General features: G+C 49.8%; 1 protein-coding gene across 1 annotated transcript in view; it reads left to right on the forward strand.

The window, feature by feature from the left end:
• The window catches only part of ADAMTS7 (ADAM metallopeptidase with thrombospondin type 1 motif 7), a gene marked incomplete at its 5' end in the record, with an annotated part of 77,797 nt that overhangs the window by 48,728 nt on the left and 11,916 nt on the right, over window positions 1–17,153 (forward strand). The window contains 7 exons of the mRNA XM_026060722.1: window positions 1,409–1,535; window positions 2,227–2,440; window positions 6,828–8,702; window positions 10,695–10,847; window positions 11,542–11,715; window positions 13,017–13,163; window positions 13,841–14,000. Coding sequence (XP_025916507.1) covers window positions 1,409–1,535; window positions 2,227–2,440; window positions 6,828–8,702; window positions 10,695–10,847; window positions 11,542–11,715; window positions 13,017–13,163; window positions 13,841–14,000 — 2,850 coding nt within the window. The remainder of the gene's footprint in view (window positions 1–1,408; window positions 1,536–2,226; window positions 2,441–6,827; window positions 8,703–10,694; window positions 10,848–11,541; window positions 11,716–13,016; window positions 13,164–13,840; window positions 14,001–17,153) is intronic.

Raw genomic sequence — 17,153 nt, forward strand, 5'->3', positions numbered from 1 at the left:
AACAATTTCATTAAAATAGCTCTTCAGTCTGAGGGAAATCGGCRGCATTGCCGGTGCTTGAGCAGGCTGATACTTCACGCAGGAAGCCCTGTGTCTGCACCGGGGATGTGGTGTGCAGGTCCATCGCGGGCGGCCCCGGGCTGCGGGGTGGCGGAGGCGCCGGTGGCTCGTGCAGGCTTGCTCCTGGTGTCGCTCACCCGCTAGCGCTCAGAAACGCTGAGTGCAGTGAGTTGTTTAATGGACCGTTTTATGGAATTGTTGCCTCTTCTTAGGTATTTCCCGACATCCCCAAACTCTGAAAGAAGTATAATCTCACATCTTTTTTTTTTTTTAAGGGGTACAAGATTTACCAAATCTTTCTGTAATCTGGTTTTTGGCTTTCTGCTTGAAGTGTCTTAGACTTGATCGCTGGGCAGGATCTAAGGCTTGCCTTATGCTGGACAAACAGCTAAGGCATCCTGCCAGCCCCGGGGAGATCTGTGCTTTGGCCGCCGTGCTGGGCTTGTAAAGCCTTGGAGCCTGCGCCCAGGATGGTCCCGAGTTGGTTATAGCCGTCCGGCCCCGGGCTGGGTATTCGGGGTCATTTTCCAGCACCAAGTTTTGCAGGTCTAACCATATACCTCTCGTATCACGGACCACGTTTCCACCTCTCCTCCGCACTGCCCGGGCAGAGTGGGAGCGTTGCTGCCTGACAGCCAGCGGCGCTGGCAGCGCGAGAGGGGCCAGCACGGAGCCGGCGCTCCGGCGGCTCCAGCGGCTCCGGCACGGCCAGCCCACGCAGTAACGGCTCCTGAGCGTCAGTGCCAGTGGGGGCTTCGGAGGTCTCATTTTCTCTTTTCTGTTTTTAGGACACTGTGTTAAGGCCTCCTGCAGCTTGCTGGCAGAGGATGCTTAGCGGTTTGATTACATTGGCAGTAATCAAATAAAAGGGTAAAACCACACCAGAGCAGTGATTTGACTGACATCTGTGCTGCTTGGTGTTTCAAAGGGTCTCRTGTGGGCAGAGAATTTTATTCCTTCCACGTGGTAATCTTTCTGTTTTCCTTGTGGTAGTGTTTTTCCCTGGATGATTTAAAGAGGKATCAGGGTGCGGTGGCTGGGAGCCTGGCTGGCAGAGAGAGGCCGGACAAGGCACCGGCTGTCCCTGCGTTACGCCAGGAACCGCACACGTGTGTCTCAGCAAGCAGCGGTCAGCACCTGACGTCTGCCAACCCTGCACCAAATCACGTCATTTGGTGGTGCTTAATTCCCACGTTCCTGCCGCGGTCCCTCCGAAACGGGCTGCTGAGAGCGGCTCACGCGCAGGGGTGCGGGTGGACACAGCTCCTGACGTGCCAGGGCAGTTTTCATTGAGACGGAGCTTGCCAGAACGACCCCGTGGGTTTTGTGCTTGCTTGTGTGTCCCCAGGGGTCCAGAGACAGATCGTGCACTGCGTGGAAAAGCTGGCCGGCATCGTGGAGGAGAGGTACTGCGATGCGCTGACCCGGCCCGACGACCAGCAGCGGACGTGCAGCGAGGAGCCCTGCCCAGCCAGGTTCGTTTTCTTTTCCTTTGCCCCTTCTCAGCAAAACTTTAATGCCCGAGCTGCTCTAGCAGGGTGACGAGGGCAGGCCAGACCTGGGCCGCTGCCGTGGCACTGCAGCGAGCACCAGCTGAGAAGCCGGCCTCCTCGGAGGTGTGCAGCCGTTTCCACTGCTGATTTTGCACCTCCTCTCCCCTTGTGCTGAGAACTGGTGCCCAGCCCCTGCTGCTGGCCCATGGCGAGGAGCCTCACCGGTGCACCGAACAGCCACAGGGCGCTCTGCGTTTGCAGCTCGGCCCTCAGACCGTGAGCTGCCCTGGGAAAGCACCGTGCTGAAAAGGGCCAGGAGTCCCTCTATATCTTTATGTAAATAACTAYCTCAGGCCACACAATACTGGGACTAATCCATCCCTGACCCTCGATCTGGGCACTCTGACCTTTGGTTGGGCTGAAACACAAGCCACTGTTGGGATCCTAATTCCCCCGTGACCCCAGGCCCCRCTGAATGTTAGAGGCTGCTCAAGTCCAAGCTAGCCGCAGCATTTTGCATTCATCTCCTGGCTCCAGATACCGCTGCAGTTTGGAGCCCATGCGGCTATATGAGTCCACCGCTGAGCAGTGCTCAGCGTGCTGTAGCATGGAGCAGACAGGCTTCTGCACGCTCACTCCTACTTAAATGATTTCCCCTTTTGTTTTTTCCTAGATGGTGGGTTGGCGAATGGCAAAAATGTTCTGCCACATGTGGTAAGTCAGGTCTCATGAAGAGGACGGTGCTTTGCATCCAGAGCGTGGGGATGGATGAGCAGAGGGCTTTGCAGCAAGCAGACTGTCAGCACCTCTCCAAGCCAGAAGCCACCRCTCCCTGTCACAGGGAGGTCCCCTGTCCCTCCCAGTGGACCGCTGGGAACTGGTCAGAGGTGAGAAAGAGCGCAAAGAGTACCGTGGTCGCAGTTGCTTGCAAAGCTGGAGGAGTACTCAGATAAACATGTGCAGGATGTGTTTGGCTCTGCTGGCACCACATGATCTTTTCTGTGGGCTTTCATTGTAAAACCAGATCAAATGCAAAGGAATTTCAAGGTACAGAAGGGTTTCAGGGTAAGGGATGAGCACCAGGCAGGTTAAATTTTTTTTGTTCTTTGAGTTTTGCTGCTTTCTCTATCAGGGTGAAGGCCATACTCAGTGCTTGATGCAAGGAATTAGAAACGCAGAAACAAGAGCTTTTAAAGCCTTCAATGTATTTTCCAACATTACAAGTCTTTCCTTATGTTTTGGCAAAAGACCAAAAATATTTCATGCTGGCTGAAACAAGGTGCTACAGGCAAGCCAGAGTCTAAATGCACAGTGCATGTGTGCGTTTGTCGGCAGACGGCCATTAACTGGGTTTAAACTGACCCATCTCTATTCCCCCTCCCAAAATACAGAAGCTGGAGCCAAACTTCCCACTGCGGGAGCAGCGCACATCGCTGCTTGGCTTGCACGAGGCCCTGGCTTTTGCAGGGATAAAGCAGCTGAGCCGAGGCGGGGGGAGCCGGGGGAAGTGCCCCCCTGCCCCGCACCGTGCAGCCCTGCACGCCTGTCGCTGCGGCAGTAACAGTGCTCACGCGAGGAGCCCAGGGGCAGGACAGCAAATGGCAAAAGCAGCAGGACCCCCTTGTGCCCTGGTGCTCTCAGCGGGTCGGGTTGATTAACATGGTTGTTCTGCAAAAGTGGCACTTCCAGAGGGTTTGGTTTGATTATGTTTTTAAAGATTCTTTCTGTCCAAGCAGCTAGGACTGGCCCAGCTGGGGTTTACTTTTGCTGCTGCATTACAGCCAAACACCTGGTTCGGAGTTGCTCTCCTGCACAGCAATGCTCCTGTGAAATGGGGCTATTTCTCAAAGGGAATTTTTGAACGATGTATTTAGAAAGAGAGAAAGAAAAAAACAAGTAGAAAATGCCACGTTCTGTGGGCACTCTGTGTAGCCTTTTTTTATTTTTGTATTTTTATGAATCAGCTTAACTGCAGGCTGAGGTTTTTAACCAAAAAATCATAACTTCTAATTTAAGCAGTGGTTTGAAAAAATGTTCAGTGTGAAGAAAAATATCATAAGACAAATCAGAGCATAGGAATTGAGTTTGTTGCTAAGAAACAAAGAGAATAAAAATGTGAACAGAAAATTTGGAGGCTAAATGAGAGCTATTTAGAAATATTTTTCTAGAGGCCCGCAGAAGCCACAATTGCACAGTTGAGAAAGAAGGCTGCAAGAGTTTAAAGGAGAAATCATGAATTCCAAGTTGCCTTCGGGTCTGTGCTATGTATGGAGCCAGCACAGACTGTCACAATGGTCCTTTTTGGTTTTGTAATCTGTGAATCTGTGAACTCATGAAAAATGTGCTCGAGATTTTAAGATGTCTGTAACTTTTCTATTCTTCTTTCACTGTAAGTGAGAACCTTCTTTTTTCTCCATTTCCGCAGCCACTAGTAAATAGAGAAATTTGAGTGACCTGGAAGCTTTCCAGAAAYGTAGTCCATTTATCCAGTGATAATAGAGGGGTTTATTGCTTTTTTTATATTTGCAGACCCTAATATAGGAAAGTACATATGTGTGTCTTTCACTTAATGCATCTAGGCAGTCCATTGAAGCTGAAAGGACTATTCACAGGTTTGGTTAGCCACTGTGTTTAAGCATTTTCTTGGGTCTAGGAGTTTATGCCTTCAGAAGGACCCTGAAGCATTGTGCATCCAGCTTTGCAGACTTTCCAAAGAAGTTATCAATGTGCTCAAAAAATTATTTGTTGTTTATTAATATATGAGCCTATGCATGCAGGAGCATCTGTCTCCTGCTCACAGAAGCACGTCCCATCGYGCAGCCTCACGTAATGCGACTTGCAGCCCTTGTGCTTGATGCTAAACTTTCCTGCAATCCTTGGGTGTTCCTCCTTTGAAGCTATTCCTTATCTGTCTTGCCAGGGGCTTTCCTGATAGCTGAGGATAAACAAATAAGCCTCCTCCATTCCCCTGCAAGATTTAGGACATCTGGAAACTCACTGGGTTTCTCTTCTGGACAGAGTTAGAGCCACTTGCTAGGAAGTTTTAGCTTAAGGAAGCTATRGAAGTTGACCTACATCTTCCCTATTTTGACAGCAGTGTCACGGTAGGGTGAACCAGTTTGTTTGTGTCCTGTTTGGAGAGGCTGATATGTGGTAATATTTTATTTCAGCTGCATTGTGTAACTAGTRGAAATGCCTGGCAATGGATACGTGATTTTATAAACCGTCCCTTGTGCCAGGCACGTTCCTTAGTCTAGATTTCATTCCCATTTGACATTTCCCAAGAGATATGAAGGCACAGCCTGGCACTYGGGGAGCTGGGCACCCCTTTTGGCTGCCGAATCAACAGCTCAGGAAATGCAGAACTGAGGACAGCCCTTGCCCACAAGGAGACATCCCACGAGTGGGCTCCCAGGTGGGAGATGACCAGAGCTGGTATTAGGAGCACAGGGATCAGTGCAGGTCCCATCCGGCACCTGGCCCACTCAAGGACCGTGAAAAAATGAAAAAGGCCCAAAATAAATGAGTATATTTTACTTGAGAACAAAGGCAATTGAAAACCTTTCCCTGAGAGGCTAAGGACAGAAGTGAAGGCATGGATGTCACTCTGAGCCAAGATGACACAGTGATAGCAGGAATTCAGGCCCCCAACGGCAGGATCCTATCGAATGCTTGCGGCTAGTCCCCATGTCCTGGGAGTCACCCCACCTCCAGGTCCGGGCGGCCGCAAYGTGCTCTTACTGGCGGTGGGCAGGTGGGACACGGAGGTGCGCAAAGCCGTGGCAGGTCTGGGATCAAACCCATGTCTCCTAGGTCTTTCCTCTGCGGTAGAAACCCACAATCCTGCAATCAGCCATAGTAAGAAAGGGAGGGAGGGCCTGGCTGTCATGTTCGGCCATCGCAGGCAGTTGTATATTCTCTGTTCTGGATGGATAAACCCGTGYCAGAGAGTCTCTGTTGTTGCTTTGCCTGGATGCAAAAATCACACTTGTGATTTACGGCCAGAAGCTCTCATTATTAAGCCTTTCCCCACCACAAGTTTGTGTAGGACAGAGGATGTGGCTGTCATGCTCTTGCAACCCAGCAGGATGTCTCCCGGCTTTATTAGCRCATGGTGAGAGCTGGATCAGCCCTATGGACGACCAAGTCACAACATTGGTGTGTGAGAGCTGCTGCACATGTGCACACACCCATGTGCACACGCGCATGGAGCAGGTTGGCCAGACCCAGCCCAGGGGCTCTGCAGATATCCTGAGGTCTCTGTGTGTCCGTCCACCTTAAACTCTAATTTCCATGTGCTGGTGGCTTTGTGTCAAACCCTTGCCTCAGCCAATGCATYTTCATCCAAATAACAGGCATTTCTACAGAAATCCCCTCTACTGGCTTTGACCTGTTGGTTGGTTGTTCTTATTAGCTGGATTTTGTAAGGCACTTTGGTATATGTGACTAATGCTCTAAGCATCTGTCATAGCAAATGTAGCGATCTGTGGCTTGTGCAGCCCACATGTGATATTTGTAGCACTATTATTTACTTATGGAGCAGAAAAATTCACTGTCCTTGTTTCCAGTTTGTGGGTTTCTTTTATACTGAACAATGTCAAAGAGACCATTATGGTGAGGATGGGGGTGTCCTCAACAAAACTTCTTATTGACCCTTGCTTTTTTTCTTTTGTTTACTAGGACAACACCCATGTTATTATCCCCTTCTTTAAAAAAATCTCTTCTAGAAGAAGAGCTGTAATTCATGGCAATAGGTCACATAAAAAAGACCTATTAGATCATCTTATCCAATGCCCTTCAGAGTGTCTGTCTCCTGGGAAAATTGTTTCTGGCTGGAATGCAGGTCAAGGATCACCATGAACAAAATATCCTGCAATGTATACACTCCACTGAGATGGTCTTTAATGGGGAAACAGCCCAGAACTAGACCCTTTCAATAATGTGCAGATTATCCAATACCACAGATCTGACTTCCAGAATCAAGGACCACAGTATTCAGCAAAACCCTCAGGAACCAAGTGGGTGGTGAGAGAGGTGCAGAATTATGCGAGGTGCCTTTGTGCTGTGCCCGGGCCCAGGCCGTCCTGGCTGATGGAAAAGTCTGGTTCCTACTTTGGAAGCTCAGAGAGGAGGCGTGCAAAGTGGCACAGCCATTCCCACGATACCCTTAGCTTGGCTCGTTCTCATGCCCATGCTCATAAAATCCTTGTGATTTACTGTCCTAAATCTGCCCTGCTCTCATCTCTTAAATTTTCATTTCTCTTCCTTTTCTAGTGTTCAGTGACATGCGGAAACGGAACACAAAGGCGCCCTGTTTATTGCAGCAACAATACTCAAGCAACTTGTGATCCTGCACAAAGACCAATCTCGGAAACTATTTGCTCTTTGCAGCAGTGCCAGAAGAAATTGGAAAACACCAACACTGACTGGTCTGGCAGTGGGTCTTCCAGCAGAGAAATATTTAATGAAATACATTACATTCCCAATAACCATGTTGCTAAATTTAACCCCTTTATTCCAAATATTCCGGAGTCCARTGATGTCAATATCATAACTGAGGAGGACTTTTCATCCAGGAAGGGAAATGTCTTTGTTGATGATTTTTATTACGATTATAATTTTATCAATTTCCACGAGGATCTGTCTTACAATCCCTTCATTGAGAAAGACACCAAAAGTGAGGTGCCTAAGCCAGACCTGAGCACCAATAACGTGGAGGATTCTCAGGAGATACCTGCTGATGATCTGCACACCATAAAACCAGGAGGAGGAGCAAAGGAAGAAAGTGCAGTAACCAGTGAAGCAAATGCTTCTGCTGCTGTGCACGATGAGGAAGAGAAGGAGCCTGGGGGTCTAGCCATTAATGACCTCCCTAGCGTGGCCCCAGAGCACGAGGTTATCGGGACGGCTGCTCCTGGCTATGCAGTTCCTTACAGCACAAGTGATGAGAGGGGAGAAATACTTAGGCCCCGCTCTGAAGACCACCCATCCATCCAGAATGTGAAACCACAGGACTCTATAAACAGCCACAATAATCTGCCCCCTGATAACTCCCAAAGAACCGTGCTGACAAGGACTGTTTCAAAACAGGACTCTTCAGCCAGCGGCCTCCCCACCTTGTCTCCTTATTTGGACATTCCCGCCCCGCCGGTGCCTGCTGACAGGGGCAGTGCCGGGGGGAACGATGCACGTGATGGTTTCAAACACAGGGGTGAGCCTGGGAGCAAAGAGGCAGATCATAAAAGTACAGAGGTTCCTGATGACGCTGGCAGTAAAGAGCACAGCTTGGCTGGCACTGCTTGGAAAGGCCACGAAAACTCAAGTGAAAAGGGTTTTGTCATCATTAGTGACAATAACGATGCTACCTCCAACCCCGGAGAGCAGGAAGCATGGGCAGAGAGAGCAACAGCAGGGGAGGCTGCAAGCACGCCCACAGCACCAGAGGCCGAAGAGCTGTCACGGCCTACAGAGAAAGCAGGTCTTTTCCCCACCACGCAGAGACCTGAGCAGGAGATGGGAAAGAGTAGTGAAGAGGCTGATCCCAGTGCAAGTCTCTCCCGCTCAGGCAGCAGTGAGCCGGGAGCTGGAAGAGCCCCCACAGCAGAGCTGGGCCCCCAGCCAGGGTACCACAATGCCATTTCGCTAACCTCGGCCACGTTAGTGACCACAATGGCCTTTCCACCACCAGTGTCCTTGCCTCCCCACGTGCCTGGGCAATCTACCCAGCTCACATCCAGTGATCTGACCCAGCAAGGTGCCCTGACGCCAGTCGTGCCAGTGTCCTCATATCCGAGCCCTACTGCTCATCCTGCAGCAACGCCACCCTCTGAGTTAAACCCAGCGTGGTGGACCGAGAGGGGACTGAATGATATGGAGATGACCTATTACATGGAGTCTGTGTCTCCTAGTGCACACCAGACCTCTAGCATGGTCCAGCTCRGCAGTGCTGCTTCAGGGCAGCATTCACCATGGGCAACCCCAAGGACACTTGATTATGGCGATGGGGAACATGAGTTATCCCAGCCCACCTCCAAACTCCCACAGCAATGGGAGAAGGAAAAGACGGAGAAGGAGGATTCCTTTCTTCCGCCATCGACTACTGTAGCAGCCACTGCAATGCCCAGCTGGGAGGTTGGGAACTGGAGTGAGGTACGTGTTGATTCCCATTAAAGGTGTAACCTGGCTATTATGCRGGTAAGAGACCTGTTCCTTTCCCAGGGCTGATCTCCAAGGCATTCCTGTTTGCATGCAGATGTGTGTGGCTCTCACAAGCATTTTTGCATTTTGGCCAAACACCGATGTCGAGCACATGATGGTGCAGGTAGCACTTATCAGCACTGCGAGGTGCAGAAGGTGCACAGCTCGTCTAACCAAGGGGCATGGGAGCTTGAAGCTGCCCACAACCTCCTGTAGCATAAGTCAGGTTTGGGTTGTGAGCCCTGCACATGCTCCAGCTACCACTCTATCCTACCCCGCACCTTCAGGCGCCGGCCACGAAGGTGGCTGCTTGCCCTCTGCCATGCACTGCTCAGCCACAACCCACTCCCAAAAAGACTCCCCATCCAGATTACTGCCAGCTGTAGAGGAGCGGGCAAGACCAGAGCCCCCTGGGCTGGGGCTGTGCAGGCACTCACAGGGAGCCTGGATCCTGGCACGGGAGCATGCTTCTGGCATTTTACAGGAGAGAGTATCTTTAAATATGCCACAAAATGACAGAAATTTAAATGTCAAGTGTAAGGTACATCAAGGCTGCAAATTACCAAAGGGAAGGGGCTCTGCTGAATGTGGTGAACGTGATATTGTCAGTAATTAGCAGCTATCGTTTTACTGCATGGCTGTCCTGTGGCTGCTCTTTGCATAGCATTTGCAGTGACAGACTAATGGCTTACACAATTCACGGTAATGGGGTTTTATCAGAAAGCACAAAAATAATAAGCCTTCAGTGTCGTGAACCGCTGGAGACTGATCATTAGGAGAATCTTTTAAGGAGTCTGCACAAAGGACCCAGTAACTTTCAGGACTATACTTAGTATCAGTGAAATACAGTCACACATGTGGGCTTTATGAAAGGGCATTGAACATCTTTCAAATGCTACCCCTGGAGCTGACAAGACTCCATTCAGAGCCCTCGAGTAAATTCTGCTCTCAGTTACAGCCCTGGAATAGGACTAATTTCACTGCTGTGACACAGAGTTGCATTGGTGTAATTAAGCCAGTACATTCTGAAAGCCCTGCAAAGGCTTTTAAGATGGATTGGCTGCTACAAAATAATTCAGATCAGTCTAGAAAGCAAGGGGTGAGTCCAAAAAAGAAGGTGGAGACGCTGCCTTTCAGATGGAGATGAACAATAGGGAAATCTTTACCTGAGCTTTTAACTCTAAGAAAAAAGCAGACACACAGGAATTGTAAAAGAGAGCTGAGCACGAAGGAAATGAAACATATATTTATGAGACAACAGTCAAATAACTGAAGCCATCAGTGCTAATTAATAGAAATCTAACAATTCAAAAACTAAAGCTACCCTCATTGCCCAGAAATCAGTATCGCTGTCCCCATTTTCTACAGAGCAGCTTGGCCCAGTGGCTGTAAGTACCTGTGGTCAGTTAGAAACTTGTGCAGGGTGATGTCCACCACTGTCCGGATCTGTGAATTAGAACATGTAAAACATTGTGGAAATCAAAACCAGAACAGGAAGAGGAAGGATAGTCACAACCAGACCAGAAATGACTAAAGTGAGTTATGGAAGAGGGCTTTCCTCCCTCTTCTTCCAAACGGAGGGTTGCCTGATGTCTTGTGGGCCTGATTAAAGATGAGCCTCTTGGTGTGGGATTTTCAACCCATCCCAGGGAATTCTCCAGCAGGATTAAGTCCTCTGCTAAACAGTGCCGGGCTCGTGCTCTGGAAAACCTTCCTTTTTCTGTACTGTCGTGGRGCCCTGCCACACCATCACACTGGTCTGGTTTTATTGGCACCCCTCCTCATCTCCATGGAGGAAGCAATGAGCCAAACCAAGTTCTTAGCGATGTTTCTGCTGGACCATTGAATTTTGTATTTTGGCCCAGACCTAGCATCTAAGGCAGTTACGGGATGACCTGATTTGGATGGATGGCTGGAGAGGAGAGTCTCTGTTCTCTGTTGCAGTGCTCTGCCACCTGCGGCATGGGTGCGATCTGGAGAACCGTGCATTGCAGCACAGGCAACAGCGAAGACTGTGTTGCTGCAAATAAGCCTGTCCCTGCTCGAAGATGTTCCCTGAGACCATGTTCATCGTGGCATGTGGGGAACTGGAGTAAGGTAAACAGAAATACACACCCAGGCGTGTCCTTCCACACTGTTTCCATTCGTAATCTACAGAAAAATGAAAGCAGCTGGTGCTCGCCATGTGGCTAGATGCATGCTCTTGCCCCATGGCTCCCAAGGGAAGAGGGTAAGATTTTTGCCCTGGTGAACRGTTGGGTTGGGGGTGTCCACTTGCAGTTGCCTCAGGGTTTAAACTATTTTATCCTACTGTAATCTTTTTATTTTTCCTGCTCTTGGGATGGTTAAAAAGCCAGAAATTTGCAAAAGCTAAAAAAGAGAAGTTTGAAAAATACTCTTGAGAGTCTGCACTAGCAGAAGGTGTTTGCAGTTAGGTTTGGTGAATCCACTGAAGTTAAATGCTAGGCAGCAACCCTGACTATTCTGGGTGGCCTTAATTTCTGAGATACATGGATGGGAAATCATCCTAAAGACTTTGTTGCCATTTCAGCTGGAAGCTGAATGCTTTCAGAGGGAAGGTAGTGACTGATTCAGAGCTCCAAGGAATATATTCTAGCTTGGACTAGATAAAGTGGTGAAAACAAGTTGAGTATTAACTCAATACAATTGAAGACAGAGCTTGTCACTACATTTCTTTAAATTCTGGGTCAATTCCCTTTGCCGGAGAGATTCCCCTGGACACAGTATTTATGGCCACTCCTCCAGCATGATTCTTCTCTTGTTTACCCAGTGCTCCAAGAACTGCGGAGGGGGCCTGAAGGTGCGGGACGTGCATTGCATCGACACCAGAGATCAGCGGCTCCTGCGGCCCTTTCACTGTCAAGCTGTCCTCTACAAACCACCAGCGCAGACTCCCTGCCAAAGCAAGCCTTGCCTGGACTGGTACACCTCCTCCTGGAGAGAGGTGAGGGCACGCTGCTGGGGTACGCGGGCTTCATGTAGGCAGCGCTAGACCTCAGAGCATCTGAGCAGGGCTTTGTTCCTGGCTCAGCCATAATAAACGAGGAAACAATCTGGCCTGGCTATTTTCAAAATTTTTGATAGCTCTTTGCAAATAAACACAAGAGCAGGAATTTGTTCATTGTCTTTTACCAAAAAGTGACCTACAAGGCCATGGTGAGGACCGGTTTCATCACAGAATCTGGAGCTGGAAGTCCCAGTGGGACTAGTCCTGTCTTCTGCATGGCCTCTTGACTCAAGTGTCAAGAGCTGCATAAAGCCAGAAACAAAGCACAGCTCCCGTCAGGTTGTAAGCCCAGCTCCTGTCAGACCCACCAGGGTTTCCCAGCAGGGAGCTGGGTGCACACGCTCCATCTGGGTACTCTGGAAGTGGACTTTTGGCATGTGTGAAACCATGGGATCACTCAGCCTCAGAAAATGGTAACAGGTTTAACTAACGTTTGTATGTACACAGAACTGCCTCTTCCCCTGACCCTGAGCATTTGTCACAGACAGCTCTGCTTTTATAACTCACTGCAGCATCTGATTAGCTGGACATAGTCTGTTCAGCGGTCATTATTGCATTCAGCTTTTAAAGTGACTTGTCAGCTGAATAAAACATTGGAGGGCCCTGGAGTATGCAATTCACCCTGTGCTCTCACAGTCAGATACCTTCCGAATGCGAGTCATTTATCACCAGACACCCTATTCGAGTCAGTCAACAATTTGCATGTTTGTAAGGTGGTGTTTCGCATCAGTAGTTGTTTTTCCTATCTTTCCCTGGAAACACATTTGGCTGGCACTTTGTATCTGCTTATCCGCATAGCAAAGTGCATAATAGCTGCTGCTTGGAAAGCACAGTGAGAAGAACTGAGCTGTCCGCCAGCCACCCTTCGCTTGAGCCTGGGTGATTTTCCTCAACAGGGAGGYAGTGGCAGTATTGCCTTCAGTTCAGCAGTGGGCCGACTCTGGCTATTGAAATGTTAGGAATATACAAGCAGATACCTCCAGCAGATCTGCTATGTTCTCCTGAATCTAGCTAAATTTCAAATCATTTTAGATTGCCCATTGCCAAGAATGAAACCGCCTGCTAATAACAGCTATAGCTACGAAGTGGACGTTCAACCCTGGAAACAGGTTTTGTGTTTGCTTATTTATTTGTCAGGCCATTTTACAGTGTATTTCCTTAAACCAATAAGTGGAGTGTGTCTTCCGTCTGTTACTCACTTGGCTTCCCGTTTGGACAACTTGTTTTTCTCTCCCCAGTGCTCTGAGTCATGTGGCGGAGGAGAGCAGGAGCGCTTGGTGACATGCCCGGAACTGGGGCGATGCGACGAAATGTTACGGCCAAACAACACRAGGCCTTGCAACACTCATCCATGCACCAAATGGGTGGTTGGGTCTTGGGGACAGGTGAGCAAACACTGAGAGGAAATAAACGTTTCCTTTGTGGAATGTCTGATGGAATTAATCATCGTTATTGTTGTGGTAAAGCTGCTTTTCCAGGGWCTTGGTTGCAGTCTCAGCTAAGCAGACGCTGCCTGCCACCCTGCYGGTAATGTGTCCCTGCATCCGCGTGCCGGACTGGCAGCTGAGATTGCAGTCCATTGTGGCACAGTTAGCAGAAGACATTACTCTYCCAGCTACTCACAGTTTATAAAAGCAGTGTATAAAAATGTTCCTATTGCTATACTTACTGTGAGCACTGGTGTAGTTAAGCTGTGTCRGTGTGCACTGCTACCCAGGACTAGAGATGCAATTAGCATTGCTCATTAACAAAGTGCCACACTGCCGAGCTGGCTAGTAGGGTCGGGGGGACTTTGTGTGACCCAGCCACGCTCCAGCTGTGCCCACAGAGCTCGGCTGAGACTAAGCCCTGTGTGGGGAACGACTCGCTTTGCTAAATCCAAAGAGCAGGTGAAAAGCCATCAAGCGTTTCTCATGCGGAGCTCTGCCAGGTGGGGCCGGGGCACCGGGGCCGGCGGTGGCTTTGCTGACGCAGCGTGCCACAAGGTGCCACCCCGCGGGGTGCGGGCCGGGGGCACGGGACGGCGCAGGAGCTGACGGCGCGGGTGCCTCGCTCTCCGCAGTGCACGGCGACCTGCGGTGGAGGCATCCAGCAGCGCCAGGTGAAGTGCATCAACACCAAGACAGGGGCGGCCGAGGAGGACAGCAGTCTCTGCGACCATGAGCCGTGGCCTGAGAACACCCAGAAGTGCAACCCGCAGGACTGTGAAAACGCCGAGTCGAGTAAGTGAGCCGTGCTGAGCACGGGGCCTGGCGCCTTCTCGGTGAACTAGAAGCTAAACGTTTTCTCTTTAGTATGGTTATACCCCGCAAAGGCTTGCGTGAGCTGTTTGGTGTGTTTGGAGGACACGGCTGAGTGTGGTTATCATTGTGGAGATTGTTGCAAACATCACCAAGCTTTTAGGTAAGGAATATTACCTTCAGAGTGGTGGGGACTGTGTCCACAATGAGTATCTCTATTAAATTCCTTCCGTATATTAGAGCAATTTTGTTTATAGGCCTAAAAAATGCTGCACTTAAACCTGATTAGAACTGCATACAATTCCAGTGTCATTTCAAAATGTCATGGAAAAAAACTCTGCTTTTTTATTACCAGTATTTACTCTTGCTAATAATCTAACACCATACATTAAATCTGTGCCAGGAGATTAATATAAAACTGCACTTAGATTCTTGTATCACTGGGCTGCTACAGGGTGAAACTTCCCACCAGCTATAATAGAATCAGAGTCAAATCCTCTGTTTGTTTAACTTCTCTGGATCCAGTGGCATGTGCTAATTTATGTTAATTATCTAGCACTTTCCAGGCAGCGCACACAATGCCAGTGCTGCTCTGCCACTTCAAGCGGTCATCCAAAAGATAGTCCAGCCTAGTTTAGAGGAGATGGATTTAGACTTTGGAGCTAATTGCCTACGTGCCTTGCCTAAACGTGTGCCTGGATCACGTCACAGCGCTCTGAGCGCAGAGGACTGAAGCTGGGTTTGACGTTTTACTTTATCTAAGATTGGTAGAAGTGGTAGTTGAGAAACACAAGACTTAGAGAAACTGTGCGTTCCTGAATGCGATAACTGCTGGTGCCAYGCGAGGGTCCCCGCGTTCATCGCAAGGGTGGAAGGCCGCACGCGTGCAGCACGGCGCAGACGCGAGCTCCCCGCACGAGTTGCCGGCAGCCCTTCGCGGAGCGGCTGCCTCCGTCCCAGGCGCGCGCAGGAGGACGCACAGGTCCCGGCACCACCTTCCGCAGGAGCTGGAGGCGCCTGGACAGGGCTGGTCAGTTCAGGCTGATGTGGCGACAACCGGTTAGAAACTTGCTGAGTCCACAGTTTTGCCACTAGATATAGGGGCACACAGCAGTGTAAGGAGACGTAGCACACTGTTATTTGGCGTATTGTGGGCTAATGGCTTTTAAATGGCACTGCGTTAGCTGGCATTTGGCGAGCGTCCTTTGCAGGGGATGTGTGCTCTGTTTGGTCTCTTCTAAGCCACGCCGTGAAATGAATTCAGGGGCGTGTAGGAACGCTCTCCCTTTTTGGGTCCGGTAACAGCAAGTGTTTTCTCTAGCCAAGTTTAGATTCGTTCTTTATTTTTCTTCTCCCTTCATTCTTTATTTTTCTTCTCCCCACATTTCAACCCGGGAATCCCCCAGGATAATGTGGAGGAGGGCRCCAGCAATAACTGGCRGTGCTGAGACAAGCAAAACTCAATYGCTTCTTCCCCAGCGAGGCGTGCGCGGCTCTCGCGGCTGGCTGGCGGAGCAGTGCCGCTCGGCTCCCGGGCAGGGGCCATCGGCATCGCCCGGGAGCGAACGCCCGTGCGGCGGCAAGCGTGGAGGGCGAGGTGGGGGACCACAGCGAGCGGGGCCGGGTGCTGGAGAGCGCCACGCGTGGACGTTACACCCAGCCGTGCGGGGAGGAGGGTTGCCGGCCCTTTTCTCCYGTTGCCCCACAGCTGCCCCAAACCCGACCCTCCGGCTGGGCACGTTCAGAGCTTGGGCTTTCCTAAGCTTCACCGCTCGGGACAGGGAGCAGTCAGAGTTTATCGAGAGCTATGCCAGCCAGCCAGCCTTGATTGCTTTTCTGTTTGAAGTACTAAGTGAGTAAATAGAGGGAAGGCAGTAGATTGAGATACGGTGTACACCAAGACAAGGAGAGGAATTGATGTGATGTCTCCCAAAACCTGATCTGCAACATTAAATCAATTTGGCACAAGGAGGAGCACAATCACGTGGGTTTTGAACTTGCTGTTGTGCCAGAAACCAGGGCTGATTACGAACAGCACAGGGTCAAGCTCCGGAGTTAGCATGTGCCAAAGACRTTCAGGGATGCTGCTATATGGAGAACTGATGGCAGCTGCAGCAAGGATAGTGATGAGAGAGGCTGAAAAGAGAAAGGAAAAAACAGAATGAGAGTCAGCCTGCTGAAAATCAGTGTATCTGTGGGAAGATAAGCTGCATGCACTCAATCAGTGGGAAGCGGAAATCTTGAAAGCCGTAACACTGAAAGAGCCCTATGTGTAAAAGTGGGAGGCTCATTAGCAGCTGGGTCGCAGCGCAGGATGTCAAGAAAAAGAAAGACAGGTCTGTAATCGTGCTGCAGTAGGATGAGCTGGGAGGCAACGCGCGGAAGAGCTCGCTTTGTTCTAGGAGCCAAGATGTAGCAAGGTTGGAGGCAGTTCAGAAAAAGCCTTCGACATTGATTGCAAGCTGGAGGGAGTGTTTTATACACGAACGGTATAAGGCTAATTTAGCTAATCAATATTTAAGTGGGAACATTATGACCATCTATAAATGTCAGAGCATTCAGACCTCAAAGGGCTGAGTGTGCTTTTACCAGCAGGAATGCGAACTGGGAATCATTGTGAGAGGCAGCAGCACCACAGCAGCGCAGCGGCTGGTACAGCRTTCACCTGAACGGCCAGCTGGAAGTACGTGCGTGGGGGACGTGCGGTGACGTAATCTAACAGTACTGTGTAATTCAGAGAAGGGAAGCCAGAATTAAATGTCAGATTAAGCCCTCTAACCATCAGAAAGCTGTTTAGTGATAAAGTCCCAGAACATAAGACTTTTAAAACCAGCATGGACTAACCACTGGAAAATCACGTAAAAGGCCAGTCCTTGAGGGTCTTTGGATACGCTTGCATAGATGCTCCAGTGACTTAGTCCCATCTTTAATCTGAGCAAGCAGACTCTCTGCTAGCTTAGTTACCTACCCTGGCCGCAGACACGATGCTCTCCTGTATCACAGGCACTTGGTTTACTTCTTTTTCCTTTCACCTTCACTCAGAGAAATATGTGCCGTGGTACCAGGCAGTTTCCTATTAGCCAGAAATCTCTGTGGGCTGCAAGGGTTAACAGCACTTAAAAGGAAAAGCAATAT

The sequence above is a fragment of the Apteryx rowi genome, unplaced genomic scaffold, assembly GCF_003343035.1.
Source record: "Apteryx rowi isolate R43461 unplaced genomic scaffold, aptRow1 scaffold_170, whole genome shotgun sequence".
NCBI lineage: Eukaryota > Metazoa > Chordata > Aves > Apterygiformes > Apterygidae > Apteryx > Apteryx rowi.